This window comes from Megalobrama amblycephala, linkage group LG7 (assembly GCF_018812025.1).
Source record: "Megalobrama amblycephala isolate DHTTF-2021 linkage group LG7, ASM1881202v1, whole genome shotgun sequence".
Taxonomy (NCBI): Eukaryota; Metazoa; Chordata; class Actinopteri; order Cypriniformes; family Xenocyprididae; genus Megalobrama; species Megalobrama amblycephala.
This window is the reverse complement of record NC_063050.1, coordinates 48,008,383-48,032,688: the sequence shown is the minus strand read 5'-3', so window position 1 is coordinate 48,032,688 and position 24,306 is coordinate 48,008,383. Positions and strand designations below refer to the sequence as shown.

Sequence of the window (24,306 nt, the reverse complement as noted above, 5' to 3'; positions counted from 1 at the left end):
TGCACGGATAAATCATTTACAATAAATACTGGAATATTCCATTTAAAAAAAATCATCAATTTAGTAAGAATCATCAATTTTGATTTCATGGTGACTTTAAGGGAGTATCGGTGCCCCCTTCATTACTAAGACTGTAACTGCATAAACATCTGCGGGCTTGTGTAGAGTAGGTTTCAGTGCCTGAAGAGTCTAATTCTATTCTATGCATTAATCGTCATTTAAAACAGAAAAAAAGACAAGGACAGATTTGCTGTGTTGAACATCCAGATGGGAAATACTTAACGTTACATCCAAAGACAGAAAGAGCTATGCAAAGTGTTATTGATTGGGATGAGTCACAGAGAATAACATGCACTTCAAAGCAGGTTGTTAACACTTTGAATTGCTTTGAGAAGTTGTTACTGGAATGTTATGCCTTCTACAGCTGTATTACCCACAATGCATTATATACAGTATGCACCTGAAGGTATCATAATGCATTAAACTGGATTACTCAGAATTAAAGTGAGTAATTGTGTCATGAAATGGTCAAAATCTGAAGTGTGTGATGTAACGCACTCAAAAGTAAAGAAAAGAAGTATTACGTTGGCCTTTGAAACATTTGTTATTATAGAAATATTCATGTCATCATCATTTCTAGATCTTTTAAATTTTGCACAGGAACGTACCACTCACATTCAACATTAATAATCCCCAAATACTGTGGGCCACATTAAGCCTAACATGCTCTGAAAATGTGACATATTTATTTTAAACAAATGACATGAGTAATATTGTGTTGATATTCTTGCTCCCATTATCCCCCTGGCAGGTCTTTTTATTTATAACATATTGGTGACTAAATGCCAAAAAGATGTGTGCTGTGTGTACATGATGCAGACTCCAGAAATGTCATCTCCTGTACTCTTATGACACATTCACTGATGAGATACGCAGTGGCCCCAAACATATTTGGACACTTAATAATGTGTGTATGTTTTGTATTAGATAACAAAACATTGCAAAAAAAAAAAAAAAGTGGCATCTGCAAACAAACGACACTAGAGATTTCTCCGAACTTATAATAATAATGCATTGGCATTCATACATTTTTAAGTGTGGCTTAAGTGTCCAAATGTTTTTGTTTTGTTTTTTGGCTTACTGTAAGAACACTGTATCACTGTAATTTCCTGATATTGAGACTTCATCATTGTAATGCACTTGTTTTGATTATGATTAAATGGATGAGATACACATTTTACAGAAAATGTTCTCCTTTTTTGGCTCAACCACACCATCCATTAAAACATTCTCATGCTATCCAGCAGTTTTTGTTTTTCAGATCTGATCCGTTGGACAGACTGTCTGAACTGTTTTCTGGAAGTGATCGAATGAGATGTGTGTTGAGGCGGTGGGTGTCATTTTCTGACATCTTTGCATTGGTGACTTTTTTATACCAAGTGGACATAAGCTGGCGGCATGAAGAGCTGTCACACTGGAAATATATCCTGTGCTTATAAGAGTCTGGCAGAAGTGCAGTAAGCAATAGATGGTATATGCAGTTTATTTGGTGAAGCTATGTATGCCGGGTAGAAACTAATTACATGTCAGATGGATTATGTAATGAGATTCCAAAAATGTAGTACTTGTAATTAGATTATATTACAATTTAAAATGCTCGTAATCAGATTAAAGTTAATTTTTTATGGATTACGTGATTACATATTCACAATAAATTATTGATAATTTATTGAATCTCCCTAATTCTTCTTTTCACTCATTTAAATTTTCCTTTAATAAAGAATCCTATTGTGTGTCATAGCGTTTAGCTTTGACTATAATCACAATATAGAATGGTCATGTAAATAAATTTGTGACGCTTCTAAATTTGGGGACAACACCATGTATGAGATGAATAATTATGCAAGTTACTAAACACTTCTGATATATAGCTGTGAAACACTGTGTCTTCATCATATCCAGTGCCCTTCACTAATTATTGATCGGCACAAAAATATTTTAAACTTGGAAAACTTTGAATGTGTAATGTCATTGCTGTTTTCATGTTTATTTGCAATATATATACAGCCAAACCAAAATTCATTCAACATTTCATTCATTAATACAGTTTATTCACTATAGTTTAAAAAAATGGTAACAAAATATGATAAGAGTTAAACTGTGTCAGAAAACAATGAATCTTAATTATGTCAGATAACACTTAAGCAATACATGGTCAGGTCAAAGTGTCTGAATAATTTTTGGTTCCAAATTTTTATCAGTTTTACTGGTAGTCCACTGTATGAAGAATTTTTGGGTATAATATGTCACAGTTTACTTTATTTTGCTATCCTCACTTACATAAATGAACTATAGTGTCCTGCACATACTAGTAGAAATATATAAAAAATGCCTGAATAATTTTTGGTTTGACTGTATATATATATATATATATATATATATATATATATATATATATATATATATATATATATATACGGAGAGAGAGAGAGAGAAAGTGTGGTGTAATGGTTCTCTGTATATAAAAAAAAAAAAAAAAAAAAAAAAAAAAAATTCAACATCATATAGGATAATGCTTGAAAAGTACACAAAATGCATCACTTAATATATACCTATTAGTCAAAACTAGCATTGCTTTTTAGGTCTCAGATACTATGATGGGAGGACATAACAGTACAAAACGCCAGTTTTAATCAAAAAGCCATCATTTAATCATGTTTAAGATCATGTGTGCACAGATAATACAAATGAAAACAGCATACATCAGCATCATTCAAGAAGTGCTTTGCAGTTTTACAGGTACATGAAAACTTTATATTAATATATTAAAGGGTTAGTTCACCCAAAAATGAAAATTCTGTCATTTATTACTCACCCTCATGTCGTTCCACACCCGTAAGACCTTCGCTCATCTTCAGAACACAAATTAAGATATTTTTGATGAAATCCAGTGAAGGCTCAGTGAGGCCTGCATAGCCAGCAATAACACTTCCTTTTTCAATGCCCAGAAAGCTACTAAAAACATATTTAAAACAGTTCATGTGACTACAGTGGTTCAATCTTAATATTATAAAGTGATGAGAATACTTTTTGTGCACCAAAAATAACACAATAGCGACTTTATTTCACAATATCTAGTGACGGGCAATTTCAAAACACTGCTTCATGAAGCTTGAAAGCTTTACGAATCTTTTGTTTCGAATCAGTAATTTGGAGTGCGAATCAACTGCCAAAGTCACGTGAACTATTGAAGTTTCAAAACACTTATGACGTAACGAAGCCTCGTTTACTGAAATCATGTGACTTTGGCGCTCTGAACCACTGATTCGAAACAAAAGATTCATAAAGCTGTCAAGCTTCATGAAGCAGTGTTTTGAAAATCGCCCGTCACTAGATATTGTGGAATAAAGTCACTATTTTGTTATTTTTGGTGCACAAAAAAACGTATTCTCGTCGCTTTATAATATTAAGCTTGAACCACTGTAGTCACATGAATTGTTTTAAATATGTTTTTAGTAGCTTTTCTGGCATTGAAAATGGGAGTGTTATTGCTGGTGATGAAGGCCTCACTGAGCCATCGGATTTGATCAAAAATATCTTAATTTGCGCTCTGAAGATGAACGAAGGTCTTACGGGTGTGGAACGACATGAGGGTGAGTAATTAATGACAGAATTTTCATTTTTGGGTGAACGAACCCTTTAATAACTTGTCAGCAGAAAAACAGAAAGCACTCAGATTGTATTTTTAATATTAAAATATAGCTTGGAAATGGTGAGTGATGAATGTTCCTTTAAATGCAACAATATGTTACACTTTCATCCGAATGCTTTTTTCAGCCAGTTCTCATTCTCAGACTGACAGATCTCAGAAAACGCCATATGGCATTGCAGTATTTATGGCCAATGAAAGAGTTTCTTTCATTTATTCCATCAAGAGTCTCTCTGCCTCTCCCAAAGCTCTCTCCATTTCCTCCACATCCAAAGTGAACAATGCCCTCTCCTGCTGGAGCTTTTCATGCGCTTCCGTCAGGTCCCTCATGGTGTTCTGCACTTCCTGGAAGCAAACCGTGATTGACAATATTCTCACTGAACCCATTCTAGGTCATGCCATATTCTAGTAGTTTTGGAGAGGCACACTCAATAACATTTAGAAGGATTTGAACATTTCAAATGAATATTTTATTGGCTGTGGACCTGGTGTTATGATTAATTATACAGCCTCTAGCCCAGCAGAGCAAAATGTGTGTAATTTCATCCTCATATAAATCAGTCTTAGTGAAACATTTGTATTAATGCCCGGTCAGTGCCGCAGGACATTCAAATCAGGATAAATAACCCAGAATTTCTGAATATTAAAAGCAAAGAATACCGATACTCACCAGTAAATTTGCCGCATGCTCTTGTGCCGTCTCACCGAACAGTTTCAGCTCAGTCAGGAGATTTTGAGAAACAGTCTGTTGTTAGAAAAAACAAAAAGGACAAAAAATGAATAATTAATTGAGGGCCAATGTCTGCGACTCTGGTTTAACACTAGCCCTGCGCTGTCAGGACTGATTCTCCAGGGAACACATGCTATAGACTAGAATTACACTTCATCTGTATTTAAGAATGGAGTCTTGTATGTCTGCTTTTACAGTAATCAGACCATACAAGTAAATAATCTGGTGTGACGGCACTACAGATTATTGTACGATATGGCTGATTATATAATCGATCCCTATTATGTGCCTGCAGTGACCATTAGTCCATTTATCAGCACCTCATATTGCAAAAAGGCCAAGAAAAATGCCTACAATGTTTTTTGTTTTTCTGAAAAATTTGATGAATTACTAAGATCAAACAGACTTTTCACATTTGCATAATCATCTATGCAAATTCCATTGTTTATATTATTGTAAAATGAAACTGAAACATCTGGGGCTCGTTTCAATATGGAGGTTCAACCAACTCTGAGTTGAAACTTGAACTCTGAGTTGACTTACCCTGAAATGGGAAACCCTGAGTTTTCGGTTTCAGAACAGCTGAATTGAGTTCAGTCGACTCCGAGTTAAAGGCATGCACCATGACTATGAAAAGCCATCATCAATGGTGCTCCGATATTACGATTCACCATGACAACAGCGCATGACAAAATGATGTCCGCAAAAAAATGACGTCTGAGTCAATGCAAGTTTAATTCTTATCACTGTTATAATATCAAAGGTGAAAACTGTCAGAATGATAAGTTATTGAACTAATATTCATTTTAATGGTATCCCACATGCAAAAAAGGAAGAAAAAATAATCAGGGTTCCCACTCTTTTTCAGCAATCATTTTCCAGGGCTTTTCCAGGACATTTTCAATTTTACCACAACAGTACAGATCACGTACTAAAGTAGCCTAATATATTGCTTTCTGTAAGTCTGTAAAAGGCATAGCTATAGTTTATTGCCATGACTTAACTATAAAATCAGTTTTTAATAAGAGCTAATCATACATTATGATTATGGAAGCTTGTTTCCGCTAACAGAATAAAAAAAAAAATAATAATAATAAAAAAAAAAAAGGTAATTGAGACTTACTTTAAATTTTTATCTCGCAATTCTAAAAAAGAATTAAGAATTGCAAGATATAAACTCCAGAAAAAGTCAGAATTGCAAGAAAAAAGGTCAGAATTGTGTGATATAAATTCTGACCTTTTTCTCGCAATTGCAAGTTTATATCACAATTATGTAAACTCGCAATTGCGAGAAAAAAATTATTAATCATACATTGATAAATTGTTCTCATTGCCAGTGTCAATCATTGGAACTATTTTAATGTTTTGTTTTACTATTTGATGAATAATTGGCGTCGCACACCTGTAGGTGATAGATAGGTGCGTAGGAAAAAAGACCGGTATAGTCAAAATATGAAAAAACTGGAGAATCCCGCACACTATCAACTTGCAAAGCAATAAAAAAGTACTTTATTAGCAATGTTTCGATCGTAAGATCTTCATCAGGCATGAAGATCATTATGTCTGCAAGAAGGACTTTTCAGGATAAGAGATGGACTAAAAATGAACTCCCACACCTTACTGCCAGATTCTGGAAGATAAATTCTTCAAACAGTGATACAAGTGTATATGGTACTGGTCCTTCAAGAGTCACTCTCAATCTGTCTGTCTATAAAGCCTGTTAAAAAAAAAAAAATCAGTCTTCTTGTATTTTACTACAATTCAGTTTGTGACTTTTTAAATGGAGGGCATTTTTTAGGATTCTTTACCTAACCTAAGTCTCTGAGATCCTGACACCTCGCACTTCTGGAGACTCTGAGTAGGTTGCAGTTCCGGAAAATGGTGGCGCTGGAGACTAAAGGGTTCCTGATGGTTTCACACTTAATTCTTTACCTTAATTCTTAATTATTTAAGTCATGCCTTAAATGTGCCCTAGAACCAGTTTTTACAAGATGTAATAGAAGTCTAAGGTGTCCCCTGAATGTGTCTCTGAAGTTTCAGCTCAAAATACCTCATAGATTTTTTTTTTATTAATTTTTTTAACTGCCTATTTTGGGGCATCATTAACTATGCACCGATTCAGGCTGCGGCCCCTTTAAACCGTGCACTGGAAATGGTAACGTGCTTGTAAAAAAAATATGTTCAGAAAATCAACTTGCATAATATTTCTGCATGCACTGTAGTTAGCAAGTTACTGAATTACGTAGATGCTTTCCAGTTAAGATTCGCTGCATGCATTTGAGCAGTTAATAACATAAGGTAACTGCTGCAAGTGGCAACACAAGACTAGACATCAGTGAAAATACTACTCTCACGTGTCAAAACTCAGCATTCCTGAACATTGCACTTTCTGCAACTAATGGTGATTGTTGTAGGCCAGTAAACTCTTTGTTCTCGACTAAAGAAAAATCCAAGAACTTTTAAAAAAATTATTTTCCAGGATAACAACAAGATTTTCCAGGACATTTTACATTTTCTCTAATTTTCAGGACTGGAAAATATGTCATCAATTTTCCAGGTTTTCCTGGACGAGTGGGAACCCAGATAATTAAGATATTTTTTTTTTTTTTTTTGCAAATTACATTCTTTTTTTACCATGTAGGCTAAAAGCAGCAGTTCTTTGCAATAAGTGTAAATAGTAATTAGATGCTATTTATATTTTATACTGGCAGATACATACTATTTGCACCTCAGTATTGTAAATTAACAGTATGCAATAATAACAGAGCGTAAATTATTTTATCATTATTAAACACTCGTTAGGCAATTTACTTCCACTTTTAAAACATTTTCTTCATTTTTATTGAAAATAAATGCCTTTCTGATGTGATGGGAAAAGAGCGAGCTCGGCAGAAGGCGGATTCGAACCCAGTCAATCGCGTCACAAGGTAATTCTCCTCGCCCAACACGCTACTGCTTACACCACATCCATCAAGCACAGTAGGGAATGCCATGATATTGCAGCCCAAACCATCACTGATCTACACCCATGCTTCATTCTGGGCAGCAACAGTCCGGGCTGTTCAACATCGTAAATCCCACGGTGAAGTTGGACTCATCTGAAAACCATACTGACATTGGCACGAGTGACCAAAGGTTTGGCTATAGCAACTTGACCATGAATTGACTCTGTAGAGCTCCCGACGAATAATTTTGGGGGAAACAGGAGTGTCAGGATGCGCATTTAAAGGGTTAGTTCACCCAAAAATGAAATTTCTGTCATTAATTTCCCACATGACCTCTTGGCTGAATTAAAAGAATTATATTTTTTGCAGTAAAGTCTCTTTTTACATTTTGAATGTATTACTTTAAGTTGTGTGTTGAATTCATGTTTATAAAAAAGACGCTGTAGACAGTGACGTCATATCACGACCATTACAGCATCCAAATAAATTTCACACGTTCAAATAGGGCTGGACAATAATTCAATATCAATATATATCGCGATATATTTTTTTTTCGATAACAGTGATATGATTTTTAAACACATTTCCGGTATTTCGATACATACATTACAGCATCACTGACTTGAGGCGCAGCCGTTAGAAAGAGCAGAACGAGATTGGCTATTTGCGTGATGACGTACACCACAGAGACATGCAGCCACCAGCCAGTGCTCAACAGTTGTACGCTAAGATCAAACGCAAACACGGCAAGTTTTACAAAATGAGTACACCTGATGCAAATGCGACGGAACAAGCTTCCACAACTTGATGCAAATATGTGTGCATAACTACACCGTGCTGGTTAATGTTTGGTGCAGGAGAATGTGTGAAATAAAAACTTTAAACACGGATACTTTATTCTGTATGAGCTATGTGTCACCTGGCTAGTGTTATTAAACTCATCGCGGAGCTCCGCGCTGAAACCGAGCATATGCGCGCTCCGCCTGTATATCATAAAAACAATCCGTATTTTTCATGTGTTCGTATTCAAACTCCAGTTCTGCCCGCATCGCGAGCAAAATACAAACAACACACGTGCTGTGCTGAGGTAAACAGCCTACGGCTTGCGTATTTGAACGCAGCTAGAGCAGGCAGAGGAGAATGAACAGCACTTTTGTGTTATTTGAATTCTCTGCTGTAACGCGATCTCATGCGAACATATTTTCCATTTGGGCTGGTAGATTACAGCAAAACAATCCACTTCCGAGAGAACTGATGCTTCCTCATGCATAATACTGCAATTATAATCTTATGCATACTACAGCGCAGTGATTGGATTAAATGAGCTTTATGTCATGAATAAATGTCGAGATTCGCTCGAAACGGTCTACGTCATCATGTTCGACCATGCCCATACTTGGGCCGAAAGTACACGATTATGTCAGATTTTGTGCCATTGCTCCGACTCAGCTTTTCAAAAAGGAAGACAGAAATCGCTATGAAAAATGCAAAAATAACTATTTTTCACTTATGAATAACATTGAGTACCTTTAGTGTTTTGGGGTTTCATGACCCGTTAAGAATAATAAAATCAGCCTACGTTATAGTTTAATGTTAAAGATATTAATATTAATAAAGTGAGTGAGTCTTATGTTTATTTTTATGTTTGTATGAAGGCTAAATACAAATAAAAGCTGAACATACATTTATTTGTACTGTTTTTATTTCTAAAATATTATATAGTTTTATAGGAAGAGATTTCATAGATTTGGCAAATTCATTTTTCAGACGTTTGTAGGTACAGAAATCCGTTGTGGCCGTTCTTGGCAGTTTTTCTGAGGCTATTATACAGTTCATATCGATATCGGAATTATATCGTATCGACCAAAATTAAGAATTATATCGTGATATAAATTTTGGCCATATCGTCCAGCCCTACGTTCAAAGTCTAGTGTGACCTTGGCTTGGCTTAAGACCTTCGTTCATCTTCAGAACACAAATTAATATATTTTTAATGAAAGCTGAGATCTCCCATAGAAAGCAACAAAATTACCACATTCAAGGTCCAGAAAAGTAGTAAAGACATCGTTAAAATAGTCAACATGACTACAGTTCAACCTGGTCCAAACTCGGATTTCAACAAAAATATCTTAATTTGTGTTCCGAAGATGAACGAAGGTCTTCCGGGTGTAGAGCGACATGAGGGTGAGTAATAAATGACATAATTTTCATTTTTGGGTGAACTAACCCTTTAATCGCGATCATTCATTTGACAGCATTAAATGTGTGTGTATGTAAATTAATAGGATACAAAAGTATTTAATTAAAAAATAGCATTCATATAAATAAGCAAATTAAATAATATAAAAATATACAAAAACAGAAAACAAAATGAGTTACCATAACTTCTTTTCTTTGTTCTTCCTTCTGTTGTGCTGTCTGACCCAACTTTTCCCCTGAAACTGAATTTGAGGCCATTTAGATTACAACTCGACAGAAAACACTGCTCTTCTTCATGTGTCAATCCAATAGAGCAATAAAATAAATCCTCACCTGGGTCAAGTTTTTCTGCAACAAGAAGGACATGGCAGTCTCGCAGCTGTTTTTGAAATTCTCGATTTTCTCCTTGGAGGTCTGTGCATCGCTGCTCCAGTTCAGTCATCGTTTCCTTCAGAAACATGATTGTTTGGAGTATTAAATGTATTTGACTCTTACCAGCTTCAGTAAATATTCTTAAATATCACTTTGACTAATTTGTCTTTAATGCTTTGGGCAAAAGATTTAAAAAGTCAAGCGTAATCACCTTTATTTCTTCAAGCTGTCTCTGCAGGTCTTCATTTGTTGCAGTCAAGACTCGATTCTGCTCCCTTACATCGTTTTGTTGCCCATATCTTGTGGTTGGCCTAAGAAAATCAAAATAGTACGCACTTCCTTTTTAAACAGACTGGACTATCATATTAGTAGTAACTACATTTTTATTTGATGGACAGGCAGTCATTTCACAACATGGTACTTACGCTTTCAGAGTCCTGTGCTGGTTCTTCCTGAAAAAATAAAATAAAATATATATTTAAAAAAAAAGAAACCATGTAATTAGGGTAAATTAAATGTTTGCAGAACGTTTAAACAAAGATGCCCACTTATTTTCCGTGTCGTTCTTGACATGTGCGGCTCTGGATGTCACACTGGGCTGTGCAGAAATCGCCGTGTCTTTCATATGAACTCTCTTCATGACTGAATGCAGCTTTCTGGAGAAACAGAGAATCGCATTTACAGCCTTTAGTATTTAAGAGGAATATTATGAAATAAAATTACACTAAAACTTCGACTGCCTGAATTACATTAACATTGTGTAAAGAAATTATGTTTGGTTGATATCAAAATGATGTATTTCTTAAATAAGTATATGGTCGCACTGTATGTATGTCACATTTCGCTTCTGTGTCAGTTGTCAACTTTTTCTTACCGTGAATGCAACGCGATTTTCTACTACAAGATCTCAAGTCGTAAATCGACGGTAATTAAAAATGATTTTAAATTATGTGTGAATGTGTAATACACTTACCACACTTAGCTAATATCGATCTGAAAATAACGTTTTAAAAGTCCCGATTTAATTCAGCGCCATGAATTTTCAAAATAAACAACGTCACTTCCGCCTCCTTTACAAATCCAGATCAGTAGTTTTGACTGAGATTAATTTATAACGTTGAAACTAAATGTATGTATATACAAATATATAGGATTATAAGATATCTTACATAGCTAATTAATCCAAACAAAGTTTGCTAAATATTTTTTAATTTACATGGTTAAAATTATCTTCCGCTCCACTAGAGGACGCGAGAGGAGCGTTTCACGTCTGGTCTCACGTCACGTCACTGAGCGCGAGGAAGAGGCGCGGCGGTTGAGTTCAAATTTTGAGAAGAAAAAAAGACAAGCAGTGAATGGAGGGAAATTGTTTTTAGGTATTGCGCTTTATTATTATTATTATTATTTTAACTGTAAATATGTCGTGCGGTGGCTGTTATGAGAGTAAAACTTTTAAACTCGTTGAAATGTCGAGAGCTGTTGTTTTCTTTAGTATATTGTTGCTGTTGTTGTTGTGAGCTCGTCTGACAGTCAAATAACGTTACACACACCGTCACTGGCTTCAACAAAACATGAGGAAATACAGAAGTGTTAATATAATGTAGATAATGTTTAGAGTAATACAATTTTTTTTAATCGTTTTATTTTTAATTTTATGTTTTTATTCCAGGTTGCTTTATAGTGTTTCTCACTTTTAGTTTTGATTTTAGTGCGCATACATTGAAGATGGAGCCGCTGAATTCAGGGTAAGTTGATTTTTGTGTGTGTGTGTGTGTGTGTGTGTGTGTGTGTGTGTGTGTGTGTGTGTGTGTGTGTGTGTGTGTGTGTGTCTATCTGCAGTTTTTTACCTGGTAAGAGTTGTGTAGACCGATGATTTGGCACGGTTTAGATAAATAATGCAGTCTTACACTTGTAGATTGTTATGTCCAAAATGTTCAAACGTTCTGATATTTTTTTTTCTTTGGACTGTTGGGAACATCTTCAAACTGAGCACCGAGTTTAGTTAACTTTTTGATACACCAATAATACTTTTCTATTTGCATTGCTCTCAAGCAATACGTGACAGAAATATTGTATTTGTATTTATGACCTCACACCTAAAACAAGACTAATATTTTTGCATATTAAGCATTCAGGCTTCAGTATCCTTCTGTCGTATTCGTGGTGTTATGATTCAGGAAAACAGTACAGATTGCTTGTCATCAGCTTTTCATTTATTATAAGCTGCTGACTTGCAAGTTGTGGAAGTAAACTCTTAATGGGTCCTTCTTTTTATAATGATTTTGTAAATGCATATATAAAAAGAGTAGCCTTTTGTTTTGAATTGATAATTAGTTATTCATAAAGTTCCTGCCATGCATTGACAATGCAAAAACACCTCTTAAACTAATCCAACTCACATTTTTAACATGCCATTGTGTACTACGAATACGACAAATTGCCTTCGATGATCTCCATTTGACAATCATATTGGATAAAAGCATCTCCTTAATATATGTAAATATACATGTTTAATAAATGAATGGCTTTCTTTTCAGGTAAATTTCAAAATGTTATTTAAAAAAAAAAGAAAAAAAAAAGCTTGTGTAACTAATCCTTGCCACTTTTTCCAGCAATGAGGTGAAATTATCAAGGCGGAGAATTTCTTCGGTACGTATCCAGTACATCATTGAATTGGGTGAAAATGTGACACTTTCTGATGATTTATCCTTTGTTTTTGTTTTTTGGGGTTTTTTTTTTTTAATAAACATGATCCAAATAGCTATCATCACACACTAGTTTAGGATGAATTTAATGCAGATTTTTAGTAATGGAAGACATAAATACACATACACATAAATAATAGGTGATTAAACTTAAGTGTCCCAGTTTACTTGTATTCACTCTGTTGCAGCCTGTGAGACGTGTCTTAATAATTTTCACAATTTTCTAATTGTCTCAAAATGGTAAATAGTGCCTCTTGATTGTCCTCTGACAGATTTTAAAAGCTCCTAGAACATCCACGAATGTACTTGGATCTGAGCAAGAGGAACAAAAGGTGATTAAGTTACAAAAAAAATGTAATCTAATTTTTGAGAATTTTTTTTTAAAATGTATTTTTCTTTATGTATATATTTATGCAGGAGGAAATTACCAAACCTGTAGAGAAGAAGAGAAATTCGCGAAGAGTGAGTTTTGCCACTACAAATAATGTTCGAGTCTTTACAAAGTAAGTGAAATAATGTTGACCTAATATTAACATTGAAACTAAATACAAACATAATTTATATGAGAAGATGATTCATTTACGAAATTTAAAAATTCACAGTGATGCGAAAAGTGAATCTCCTGTTCTGGCATCCATACAAAACACACATGTTGGTGAGTAGTTTACTTGTTTATAGGTTTCTTGTTTTTAACGTGTTCTAGTTATTACCTGAGGTTCATGATTCATGGTTAAAGATTATGTATACCAGTTCTGTCAAATGAAAAGTATTAAATATTTCTGTTGTTTTATATTATATATAAAACACTGACACACTATTATTTGCTTTATTGTGTTCTGTTAAATTTTATCAGGAGATAAACCAGATGAAAAGTAAGTAAAAGTCATTTTTTTTATAACTGACATGTTCAAGTTTAAACATGTTTGATGGTTTTGTGTATCCACATGAAATATATGAAAATCTGTAACTTTCTTTTCCTATCTAATGACAGGATTCTGCGTTTTGTTGATGAGGGAAATCGCCAAATCAAAGGTAATGTTTTGAAGGAAAAGTGTCAAATATTGCTGACCCATTGGGACTATTGTTCTTGTGTTATCTTGTGTTATAATTCAAAATAAGAGTGTGTTCACACATGCATAATTGCATAAATGTTGTTCACTATAATAAGGCCAATTCACACCGCACAGACAAACACCAGCAAACAAGTTGGCTGTTGGATTTAGAATTTTATGAGAAATATTCACACTGCCCCAACAGACACTGACAAACATGAACTGAACGTGTCCAGTCGGGTGAAAACAAACCCTGACCAACGCCAACAGGGGTAACACACTGATCCAACAAAACTGAACAAACATGTTTGTTGGTGTTTGTCTGCGGTGTGAATTGGCCTTAACAGAATCTATTGATTTCATGCTTGTATTTACATGCATCTTGAAAATTATTCTCATAGTCAGAGAGTGAACCACTAAGCTTTCCATTTCTTTCAGGCCTGGAAACTTTGTTGAAGACTCCTCTTTATCTATCCCAGCATAAGGTAAGTACTAATCTAAGGCTGCAAAGGCCAACATATGAATTTCAGGCTTCTGCAGTTTATGACATCATTGATGAAAGCATATGCTGCCACAAACATTTAATTTGGAGTGTGTGAGCATACAATACTTGATCATTATCAATACCTACTACTGAGTTTTTGTATTAATCTCTGTATTAATTAATTAACCTTGTCTTGACACACGCTGATTATTTTGACCTTTCTCTCTCAAATTGTAGGAGAATTTCTTCTCTGATCCAGTCTTACAAGATGACTGTGTGGATAGAACAATGCTGCTCGGAGAGGATACTGGATACATGGATATTACTCAAAGCCACACAATCACAATTGATAAGGACTATGAAACTGAAGAAGAACCAAACCCAGATCGTAGCTTCAAAGTGGCTCAGATGGTCTGTGGTGATCTAAATGTTTCAAGTCAGAAGGGTTTGCCACGTGAAGCTAAAGAAGAGAGTAAAAATACTGCAGTAGACCCAGACTTCAGTGCTTTTCTCGCCGGTATGTGCTTACCCACTGTAAACACCATTAAGCCCCCAAATTCAGAAAATGAGCTTGGTAATGTCCTCTGTTCAGCCAATACAAGCACAATGGAAATTGATAAGGAGAATCACTTACCATCTTTTTTAATGAAGCAACATCCAGGTGGCAAGGGTAACCCAAAACAACCACGGGGACTTCAACGTAGACGTTCCCGTGTTACATTTGTTGAAGATGATGATGTAGAGGCAATGATGAGTCACACTGTTGTAATTGAAAGCAAAGATAATACACAGCCTCTTGCACCTTCCGTTTCTGAAAATCAAGGAAGTGTTGCATTCATGGCATCTGCCTTTTCAAACATCTCTGATGACATGGAGCTCACTCTAAGTCAGACTGCTCCAATCAATGTAAAAGTCACAGGAAATATCACTCGCAATGTCCAGGCTGCTCTGGATCAAAATAGATCCCATTATTTCTCTGAGGATGACAATGCCATGGAGATGACGGGGGCATTTGATTTAACCGTTCAAGAAAAAGACCACACAATGAGTATGAAGGAGCAATCTCAGTCTCCAATTCCCAAAATAAGAAGGATTTCCTCCTTTAATGTGATTGGAAATGGAGATACAACAGATCAAAACAAAGCTGGTTATTTTCAGAGCACTCTCTCAATAGCCAAAACCGCTAATTCTGATGATATGGAGATGACTGGGGCTTTAGATGTATCTATTCGAGAAAAAGAGGACATTCTGTTTCCCAAACTAAGCCGGATGTCCTCTTTCGATGCTTTTGAAAATAGAGAAATAGTGGATCAAAACAAATCTGGCAACAACATGATAGCTCCAACTGCTAATAATGATATGGAGATGAGACAGTGCCAGAGTCTTGTTTTCCAAGACAAACTATCAAGCGGAAACAAGCCATTTAGCAACTTAAGGAAGAGTTTACCTCTTGCGTCTGTATCCAGAACTGTTCGAGAAGATGAGCATGCAAGCAGTATCAAGGAGGAAGCTCTGCATCCAATTCCCAGAGTAAGCAAAATGTCCTGCTTTAATTTGGTTGGAAATAAAGAGATATTGGATCACAACAAATCAGGCCATCTCTCAATTGCCCAAACTGCAAATTCTGATGTTAAGGACATGACAACTATTTTTCTCGAGGCTAAACAGGTCAGTGGAGACAAACCATTAAGTGGTTCAAGGAAGAATTGGCCTCATACATCGGTATACAAAACTGAAGACAGTGATGGGATGGACATTACTCAAGTGTTAACTGGGCATATAATACAAAATGTCCTTTCAGCCCCCAAGAAGGAAAGAGGTGAAAGCATTCTGATACCTGTTACAGCTGCTACAACACCTAAACATAATGAGAGTGACTGTATGGACTTGACATGCCAACCAAATACTTTGACTGTGATTTCTCCCCCAAGCCCTGATGTAATGGAAATGACTGGATGCAACACTATTAACATTGACTCAAACCAGCCCTGGTTAGGGAGTGCTGATACAGATACAAGAAGAGTACCATTCTCCGCTAATCAAACAATCACTGTTGTTGAACCTATGGAGATGACTGAAGTACATATGGCACTTGTCAGTGAGCGAAAGCATAAAGCTTTTATGACTCGAAGAAAGTCAGGAGCAAGGATGGTGTCCTTGATGTGTGACCCTGAAAACACTGAAGCTGATAACTGTCAGACCAATTTCTCCAATCCTGATGATATGGACATGACACAATGTCAGACTGTTGTGCTTGAGGCTGAAAACTGCAAACCCTTCAGTAAATCGAGGAAGAGTTTGAACCTTGAATCTACATCCTCCAGTCCTGATGTTGACTGTATGGAGATAACCCAGGCACTCACTGGCAATATCATGTTAAAGAGCTTTGTATCAAATAAGGAAAGGGAGCATGAGAGAAATATGTTGCCTACAGCTCAAAGTTGTCAAAGGCAGGATGAGTCTGATTGCGTGGAACTGACATGTCAAGCCAGTGCATCAAATCTAGCTATGCCCTGTGTTGATGATGAAATGGAATTAACAGGATGCAATACGATTGCAATTGACTCAAAAAGAACATTGGCAGCAAGTGCTTCAGAGATCAAAGCAAATGAAAGTGCACTTTGGGCATCAACATCTGTTTCTAGATGCACAGTGTCAAGCGAAGAACAAAATGAGGTGAGTGAAGCTGCCAAGTGTGCTATTAACCATGTCTTCCCCTCAAAACATGCTTTTGATCTCGATGGCAAAAACCTTAAATGCACCAACACAGAGGCAATGTCCTATGACCCAGCTGAGATGCAAGTGGACAAATACTGCAAAATGGCACGTCCAAGCAATGTGATGACGACTGATGAAGAAAACGACATGCAGGTTACAAAGATCCTAACAATGTCCATTGAAATGGAGAAAAGTGTTTCGTTTAACCAGAGAGAAGAAGCAAATATAAACACTTCGAATGGTTCTAGAAATGAAGAGGAGGGTCAAGCTCTTTGGTCTAACAAGGAACAAAGTACAAGCTCAGTCCAACTTGAAGGTTCCTCCTCAAATGAGTCCGTAGCTGATTCCTTCAGTAAAGAAGAACTACAACATACAAAAGCAAGACGAAGAAGTCTAGCAGATTTTCAAATGGAGCTTCAAAATATAAAACGCCGTATCCAGGAAGAGCAAAAAGTGATGACGGGAAGCACAACTGCACCTCTGCCTTCTTGTGTCTTCCCCGAGATTTCCCTTAAAGAGCAACGTGAAACGGAAATTTCCTCTAAGCCTGCTTCAAATGTCACGCCTAACGTCAAGCAGAAAAATAATTCTGGTCAAAAGACTACACCCTTCAGTCTTAAAAAGCCGTTCTCTTCAAGGTTGTCATTGTGTGGTATCATGCCAAAACTACCGAAACGAGCTTCAACTGTAACTCCAAACAAAACTGTGACCATAAGTACTAATGATTTACAAAGTCTACAACTGGAGAAACATTTTGATGTTGAACAAAATGGCAACTGCAAAACAGTCAATATTAATGATGAAGAGTTTCCTGAAATGAGCAGTGAAGAAGACTTGTCAGGGAGTCTTGAAAATTGGCCAATTAACAAGCAAGATGAACTGGATGGTTCTTTGGCTGTACCTATAAATGAAGAGATTTTTGAGGATGATGTCTTTCAGTCAGGCTCAAGCACAAGTCCATGTTTTAAAAGGCCGCATTCAGAGGAACCTATAAATGAAGAGATTTTTGAGGATGATGTCTTTCAGTCAGGCTCGAGCACAAGTCCATGTTTTAAAAGGCCGCATTCAGAGGAAGACCCTATTACAGCAGAACAAACCAAGAAAGCCTACATTTCTGACATGGTATGAACAAAATGTTAATAATTTTTAGTTTAATACTTTGTTTGCTTGGTATTTCCTGCTACACGCTTAGAGGTTGTTCTGTAATAAAGTGTTAAGCGTGGGCTCCATTGTTGTGCATTATTATGCTAATGCCTGAGATTCTGTCTCCTCAGGGGCCTGACTGTCATGAAGCTGCTGTACAGTGGGAAGGTAATTTTACAAGGCATGCTGCTCAGAATCCCAAGGCAAAGACAATTGAAGATACAGGAGTGTCTGAATCCAGTGAGTTGCTTGTGTCAGTTCTGTCAGACAATGTTAATGTGCTTTAAAAAATTAAGGTTTCGATGTGGTTTATTTTTTAAAAGAAAATGTGATGTGCTTTACAGCTCTCAGATACTCTCAGTTTGACTCTCATTTGGATGGGACACTGGATCATGTATTTGATTTTAACAAGGTAGCAGTATTCAAACACATATACTTGCAATAATCTCCCATATTAGAAGAATTTTTTTTTGTTTTTTGGAAGGTGTGCTTGGCACCCTTGCATCTTTTGCATGTGCAACATTTTCTTTTGAAAATATAAAATCCTATCTCGTTCTTTTATTTCCAGAAACTTGAGGATGGAAGCATCACAGTGAACGAGTTCCTAAGCCACTTTGGTATCAACTTCGTCATCCACAGATCTAGACCAAGTGCTCTGCCTGTCAGTGTAAGTGGTCTTGCTTTCTCTGGCTCTCTTTGTGAACATAATATGTGTCAGTTTTTAAAACATCTTTCTTTTTTCAGTGTAGGGCTGGAGATACACGTAGCATGGAAGATTTGCTCAAAGAGAAATACATATACCACCCCAAGCAGAAAGTGTATGAGCAAGACTGTAAGAACCTCACAGAGATAGTGGAGAGGTGTGTACAAGTCTGGTTTTGATAATGCTGTAAGATGTGTGTAACTGACAAAAAAATTATACATAAAAATTATATTGTATTTTGTGAAACTAATTTCTTCATAGACTTAAAGAACGAATGCCTGAACAAGAGAAATCCCTGGGATGCATCAATGGAGCCCTTCAGCAACAGATATGCACTCTCTCTAAAGAACAAGTATGTTATTCTGTCTATATCTTGGGTCATCTTATGTTAAATCATTAAAATTATAGCATATAGCATTCATCTTTGAGATTATATCTTCATGCTTGTTCGTTTTCCTCAGTTAAAAAGCTTTGGATCCAAGTTGAAAGAGCGAAGAGTTTACTTTGGAAAGAGAAGCAAGGCACATTCTCATGAAATGAAAGGAGTCTTGTACTCAGAGCTCATAAAAACTACACAGGTAAAGGCATTTTTGTTTGTTTTTTAAATGTTGATTTTGTTAAACAATTTCTCAAAAAAGTTAAGTCAGGGCTCAACGCTAAGGATTTTTTCTACTGGCCCGGTTGAGCCAAAATTTTCAACAAATAAACAGTGAGTAATAAAACAGTAACATAATCAAATTGATAGCAAGTGATGGCAAAAATAAAAATAACAAAATAAACACAAATGAAACATTTGTGCTTTTCAAGTTTTTCATGTAGGTTTAAACAGGATATTTTCAGGTAGCCTACAGAAATTGTAATCTAGTGTATAGCTAACTATTAAACTTTATTAAAGTTAATCAGTCAAGAGCAGTTACAGATGCATAAATAATGTTTTGAAATGTTGAAAATATAAAACATTAAATACTGTTATTTGAAAAAAAAAATTTTTAAAAGAAAAGACACTTTAAACGTGAAATTAAACCTGCCAGTAAGTGGCAGCGAATCACTGTTAATGAGCGAGTCATTGAGATTCAATCGATTCATTCAAACGGCTGATTCATTCAGGGAGTGTTGCTCAGAGACGCAAAACAATGCTGTGTGGACTTTGGAACTATTAATAGAGCGAAACAGGCGATTTTGTGCCTAAAATGTAAGTCACTTGATATTAAGTTCTTGTTTATTAAACTGTACGCTGTATAAAATCAATATCACATTTGTAATCGTGCTGATATTTGGAGAAAAACAGCGCTCTTTGTTTAATACTGACTATATTAAATTATATAAATATGAAAGATATACAGGGTCATTTTTGCCCCTTTAATTTCTATGGCATTCTAAAGGCATTTTAGTAGACTAAATCACGCAGTGAAAGCGAACACTAAATACGCTGCATGTGCACAAGCCTAACCTAGACTACGTCAAGTGCATGCGTGCACCTTAATGGGTGTTTTGTTTGGTTTTTGTGAAGTGAGGGACATACTCAATAATGTCAGATTGTTAAATAACGCACACCCTACAGCACTGGCTCGATCGGGCAAGTGACTGTTCCGCCTACTATCCCAAGTGTCGTTCACACTGGCTCCGGGCCATCAGGCAGTCCTTATTGTCAAACCCTGTAAATTATTGTTTTTTCAAAAATTCCTCCTTGTTTCTCATCTAGACATCCAGATTAGAGAAATTCTGGTACTTAGACCCTAGGAAATTGCTTGATGAGCGCAGATCTGTATTTCGTATTAAAACAGTAATTAGGTAGGACAAAATGAAGGACACAACCATTTTAAATAATAAAAATAAATTAAAAATCTCAGCCATAAACTTGATTTACTGCTGCTAGTATTTTATTGGACATAATTAGTAAGTCCAAGATCATCACTTCAGTCTTTTCCCAGAAGAAAGGATTGTAAATTTTAGATTCATTTATCTGCTAAGAGTTATTTTTGCTCATAACTTTTTATGAACTTTTTTATTTTGTTAGAGGGCCTCAGTGCTATCTGACATGAACTAAAAGCCTTAACTGCTGTGTATCTGAATTTCCCCCCAATACATTTAGAATGCAAAGCAGAGCCTGATATCTAAAATCAAAGAGACAGACGAAATGATGGAAGACTTGGATGGATGCATTAATGATTTAGAAACTGGTATGGATTTTCTTCTCTGCTCTGTTTCATGTTTGATCGTATGTAACGTAAATTTCTACATAAACATAGTGAAATAACACACTGCTTTTTCTACACTAGAACTTGCATCTGTAGAGGCCATGATTATGGGAGATCATCTTGATGCTCCTCAAACCAGACCAGTCTTAAAAGCCAAGGAAGAGGGTAAGTTTACTTCTATATTATAGAATCTTACAGCTTTGTGATGCTAAGAAAGGTATAATTGTTTGTCTGCGTTTTTCTTTCTCTACTGACAGATTTGCAAAGGCTTAATTCAGCTGTCACTATGAAGGAGAGGTATGTTCTTCTATCCACACCATAAGGAATGTTAGAAGATAGAGATTTTTGCTGAATGCTGAAAATGCTGATCATTTCAGGGAAATTGGTGAGCTGGAGATTCAGCTGAGGACTTTGGAGGGCCAACAGGAGAAGCTACGAGGAGAATCCAGTAGCCTTAAGAGTCATCTTGCAACCTTGAACAGGTTTTTTTTTTTTTCCTTTTGTTTAAAACCCATTGTAGTGGCACTTTGGCATCCTGTCTACACTGCAAGCACAGCATGCAAGTGACAATAACAAATGTACAACCCTATTAAAATCAACGTGGCAGCAAACCATGCAACATCGCTCTCTTGCTGTTGAGGACAGCTTTGTTGTTGATTATAATCACTTGCTTGCTAACATTTCTAGCAGAAGTAAGACTTCCAAGCTTAATCCATATGGTTTGGGTTTTTTTATTTTGCTAAACAATAGATGGTTGGTTCGGTCGATGGAATATTTATTATTATTTTTATTGCCGCCATACCTAGCCATACCATACCTTAATATGTAAATATATATTTTGCTGAAACTATAATGATTTGTCTTTCAGTTTGAACGAGTGGCGTCTTGATTCGACAGATGAAAGGGGTGCTTTGTTTACCTTCCTTCACAACACTGTGCATCTGCAAGTGAACCTGCAAACCCCTGCTGGTGAGTTGATTATCGCTTTATAATTACTCCTAATGGTTTTTCATCATTATCCTTACATACAGCAGTAGATTAAAATACTCTCATGTCTATTAGGAAAGGAATGGATGACTGAGGATGTGGAGCGAAATATAGATGTATGCTTCCAGTTGCAGCTGGATGGTGAGTGAAAAATAAATTACTTTTATCTTTTCATTTTATGTATTTATTTATTTCTTTTTTTAAATATTTGAAATCCATTTTGTATCATTTTTTTTCCCCTTATGATGATTACTTTTTTTTTTTTTCTTCTTTTTTTTTTAAGTGGAAAAGTCTGAGTGTCATGCAAGCATGGTTCACAAGTTACTTGCACTATACTGTCAGTCTCAAACTCAATGGACACAGAGGTACCCCACAACTCGACATTTACCAGAGGTTAGCGCTAACACTATGTACTTTTATATTTAAATGAAAGTATCTAAAATATGTGTAGACTAAAGCTATGTTTACATGGACAACTTTTGTTTCATTCAGAATTAATTCATTCTGATTGATGAATCCGAATGTAGTGTTTACATGAACGCTAAATAAAGTGAATGGTTTGATGTGCACGTTTATGTCATAAGCTTCAAATTGGAATAGTTTTTTGACGTGCACACTGCACGAATTTAGTCTTCTGCTGTTTACGCTTCTTTTCTTTGTTTTAAAAAAGCAGACTTAATATTTGTCTATTTTGGGTCCTAATTAGAAGACGATGAGCACAAGAAGCTTTGTGCCTTTCTGCTTTATTTATCAAGCAGTAAAAACATCCCTTCCCATGCCTAAAACAAGGCGTCTGTGGATGAAAGTCTGAAGCAAGGACTTGTGAGACATTCTCCTGCTCCACTTAACAGACGATGAATGGAAAGAGAAATGACACGAGTCACGACAGTCATTTATGACACTTTATTTAACAATAATGACAGCTCGTTCCATATGTCATGACATTTGAATCGGATTTGGCCAATTAATTCCGATTGACATGGATAATTAGGGTCCATGTAAACGCAGTTATTGTTTTGCTATAAAGGTGTATACATGTTTTGGATGATCCAGTTTGAATAATATATGAGAACAAGATGAGAAGTTTCAGTGTTGTTTGATCTTTTCTCAACAGCTACTTCATGACATCAGTTTGGTGGTGGGTCGTCTCAGGCTCTTGGGTGAGGAGATTCACCGGCTGAAGAAGTGGGGAGGATTGAAGCTTCGCATCCTGAAGATCACCTGTGTGGACACGCGGTATGTTACAGTGCACATTTATTAGCTTACTACTCATGCACTTTTCCTTTGCGTGTTGAGCCGTGGTGCTTATGTGGATGACAGAGATTCCAGTTGCAACGTTTCCCTAATGCCTAATTCCCTACAAAAAACTTAAAAGTGTGTCAACTTAACTCCTATGCACACCTGATTTTGAGAAATATTGTAATCATAATGACAAATTAATTAACTGTAAGCATCTTTTTTTTCTTCTTTGTTATTGTTTTTACTTTTCAGAGTTCATATCGTCTTCTCAAGCCTGAAAGCATTTGAAAAGTTTGAGTTAAGTCTGATGGTCACTCCAGACTATCCCTTTGGACCACTTCACATACAGGACTTCAAAAAACACATGGGGAAAACAAGGTTTGAAAGAAATTAACATTTTTAGATCACAATGAGTTTAAATGTTATCTGGCTTCGTGAGTGGAGGTGATGTTATCACCTGCATTAGACAGGATTGTTATTAGAAAGAAATATTGTGAAGTCTCTAGGCAGCGTTTAGTGAAACACAATACTTTCCACATCTAATTGTTCAAAGAAAATGTGTCAAGTACAAAATATTAATATATTAATTGTAACTCAGTCTGACAGAAACGTTATTTATGACTGGAGTATTTCATATCAAAAAGTTTCAAATCAGACACCAATTTTCACTTTTATACTTTATATATGAAATGCAATTCTCATTGATGCTAAAAGTTGCAATGTTTTGAATACATTTGAATAAATCATATATTTTAAAAAAGCATTTCACTAAAGATCATTCATCGACAAGTGGTCCTTGGCACATGGAAATGTAAATATTACCAACAGCTACAATAAAGTTCATTTCATAAAAGTATTCACATAAAATGTTAATTTTGTCTTGCTTTTGAGTCAGTGTTTTGTGCTTTGTCTTCTGTAGGTTGAGTCAAATTGAAGACATCCTATCATCAATCAAACCAGCCAAGAACTATCTGACAAAAGTCCTCAAGAAAATCCACGATGATCTGTGCTAGGATCTCAAGCCTTGTTGTTTACTCTTTTCCTTTCAGTCTATAAATGTTTGTATATATTGACGTTTGTATAATCAAAAAATAATTATTAAAAATGTAGCCACAAGCCGCA

At 35.8% G+C, this 24,306-nt stretch overlaps 2 protein-coding genes across 5 annotated transcripts; one reads left to right on the top strand and one right to left on the bottom strand.

Annotated features, from left to right (window-relative positions):
• Positions 1 to 3,753: 3,753 nt before the first annotated feature.
• Positions 3,754 to 11,069, bottom strand: knstrn (kinetochore localized astrin (SPAG5) binding protein). 2 transcript variants are annotated; one of them, XM_048197903.1, is made up of 8 exons: positions 10,929 to 11,069; positions 10,504 to 10,611; positions 10,381 to 10,407; positions 10,167 to 10,266; positions 9,917 to 10,031; positions 9,764 to 9,825; positions 4,380 to 4,454; positions 3,754 to 4,054 (listed from the first exon to the last, which is right to left on the bottom strand). In XM_048197903.1, exons 2-8 carry the CDS (start codon positions 10,593 to 10,595, stop codon positions 3,923 to 3,925), a joined length of 603 nt encoding a protein of 200 aa, XP_048053860.1. In that variant the 5' UTR covers positions 10,596 to 10,611; positions 10,929 to 11,069; the 3' UTR covers positions 3,754 to 3,922. The 2 variants fall into 2 exon arrangements, with proteins under 2 accessions (XP_048053860.1, XP_048053861.1); XM_048197904.1 differs by having other exon boundaries at positions 10,830 to 10,971.
• knl1 (kinetochore scaffold 1) lies at positions 11,035 to 24,306 on the top strand. Of its 3 annotated transcripts, none has more exons than XM_048197899.1 (26): positions 11,035 to 11,331; positions 11,625 to 11,700; positions 12,568 to 12,604; positions 12,933 to 12,992; positions 13,078 to 13,163; positions 13,263 to 13,315; positions 13,514 to 13,532; positions 13,652 to 13,692; positions 14,151 to 14,197; positions 14,434 to 18,036; positions 18,189 to 18,297; positions 18,402 to 18,469; positions 18,626 to 18,724; positions 18,802 to 18,917; positions 19,022 to 19,112; positions 19,222 to 19,338; positions 20,853 to 20,940; positions 21,040 to 21,123; positions 21,216 to 21,255; positions 21,336 to 21,440; positions 21,827 to 21,927; positions 22,021 to 22,086; positions 22,229 to 22,338; positions 23,060 to 23,181; positions 23,437 to 23,562; positions 24,104 to 24,306. In XM_048197899.1, the coding sequence occupies exons 1-26, from the start codon at positions 11,172 to 11,174 to the stop codon at positions 24,195 to 24,197; spliced, it is 5,718 nt and encodes a 1,905-aa protein (XP_048053856.1). In that variant the 5' UTR covers positions 11,035 to 11,171; the 3' UTR covers positions 24,198 to 24,306. The 3 variants fall into 3 exon arrangements, with proteins under 3 accessions (XP_048053856.1, XP_048053857.1, XP_048053858.1); XM_048197900.1 differs by having other exon boundaries at positions 11,229 to 11,331; positions 11,665 to 11,700; XM_048197901.1 differs by having other exon boundaries at positions 11,266 to 11,331; positions 11,653 to 11,700.

What these genes read in the sequence shown, in the direction of transcription:
- knstrn (XM_048197903.1), bottom strand. Translation starts at nt 10,595, where the DNA reads ATGAAGAGAGTTCATATGAAAGACACGGCGATTTCTGCACAGCCCAGT. An exon ending in GACAGCTTGAAGAAATAAAG is followed by an intron (nt 10,032 to 10,166) that starts GTGATTACGCTT and finishes ATGTTTCTGAAG; the next exon opens with GAAACGATGACTGAACTGGA. An exon ending in AACAAAGAAAAGAAGTTATG is followed by an intron (nt 4,455 to 9,763) that starts GTAACTCATTTT and finishes TTCTAACAACAG; the next exon opens with ACTGTTTCTCAAAATCTCCT.
- knl1 (XM_048197899.1), top strand. Translation starts at nt 11,172, where the DNA reads ATGGTTAAAATTATCTTCCGCTCCACTAGAGGACGCGAGAGGAGCGTT. An exon ending in TACAGGAGTGTCTGAATCCA is followed by an intron (nt 18,298 to 18,401) that starts GTGAGTTGCTTG and finishes TGTGCTTTACAG; the next exon opens with CTCTCAGATACTCTCAGTTT. An exon ending in CTTCCAGTTGCAGCTGGATG is followed by an intron (nt 22,087 to 22,228) that starts GTGAGTGAAAAA and finishes TTTTTTTTTAAG; the next exon opens with TGGAAAAGTCTGAGTGTCAT.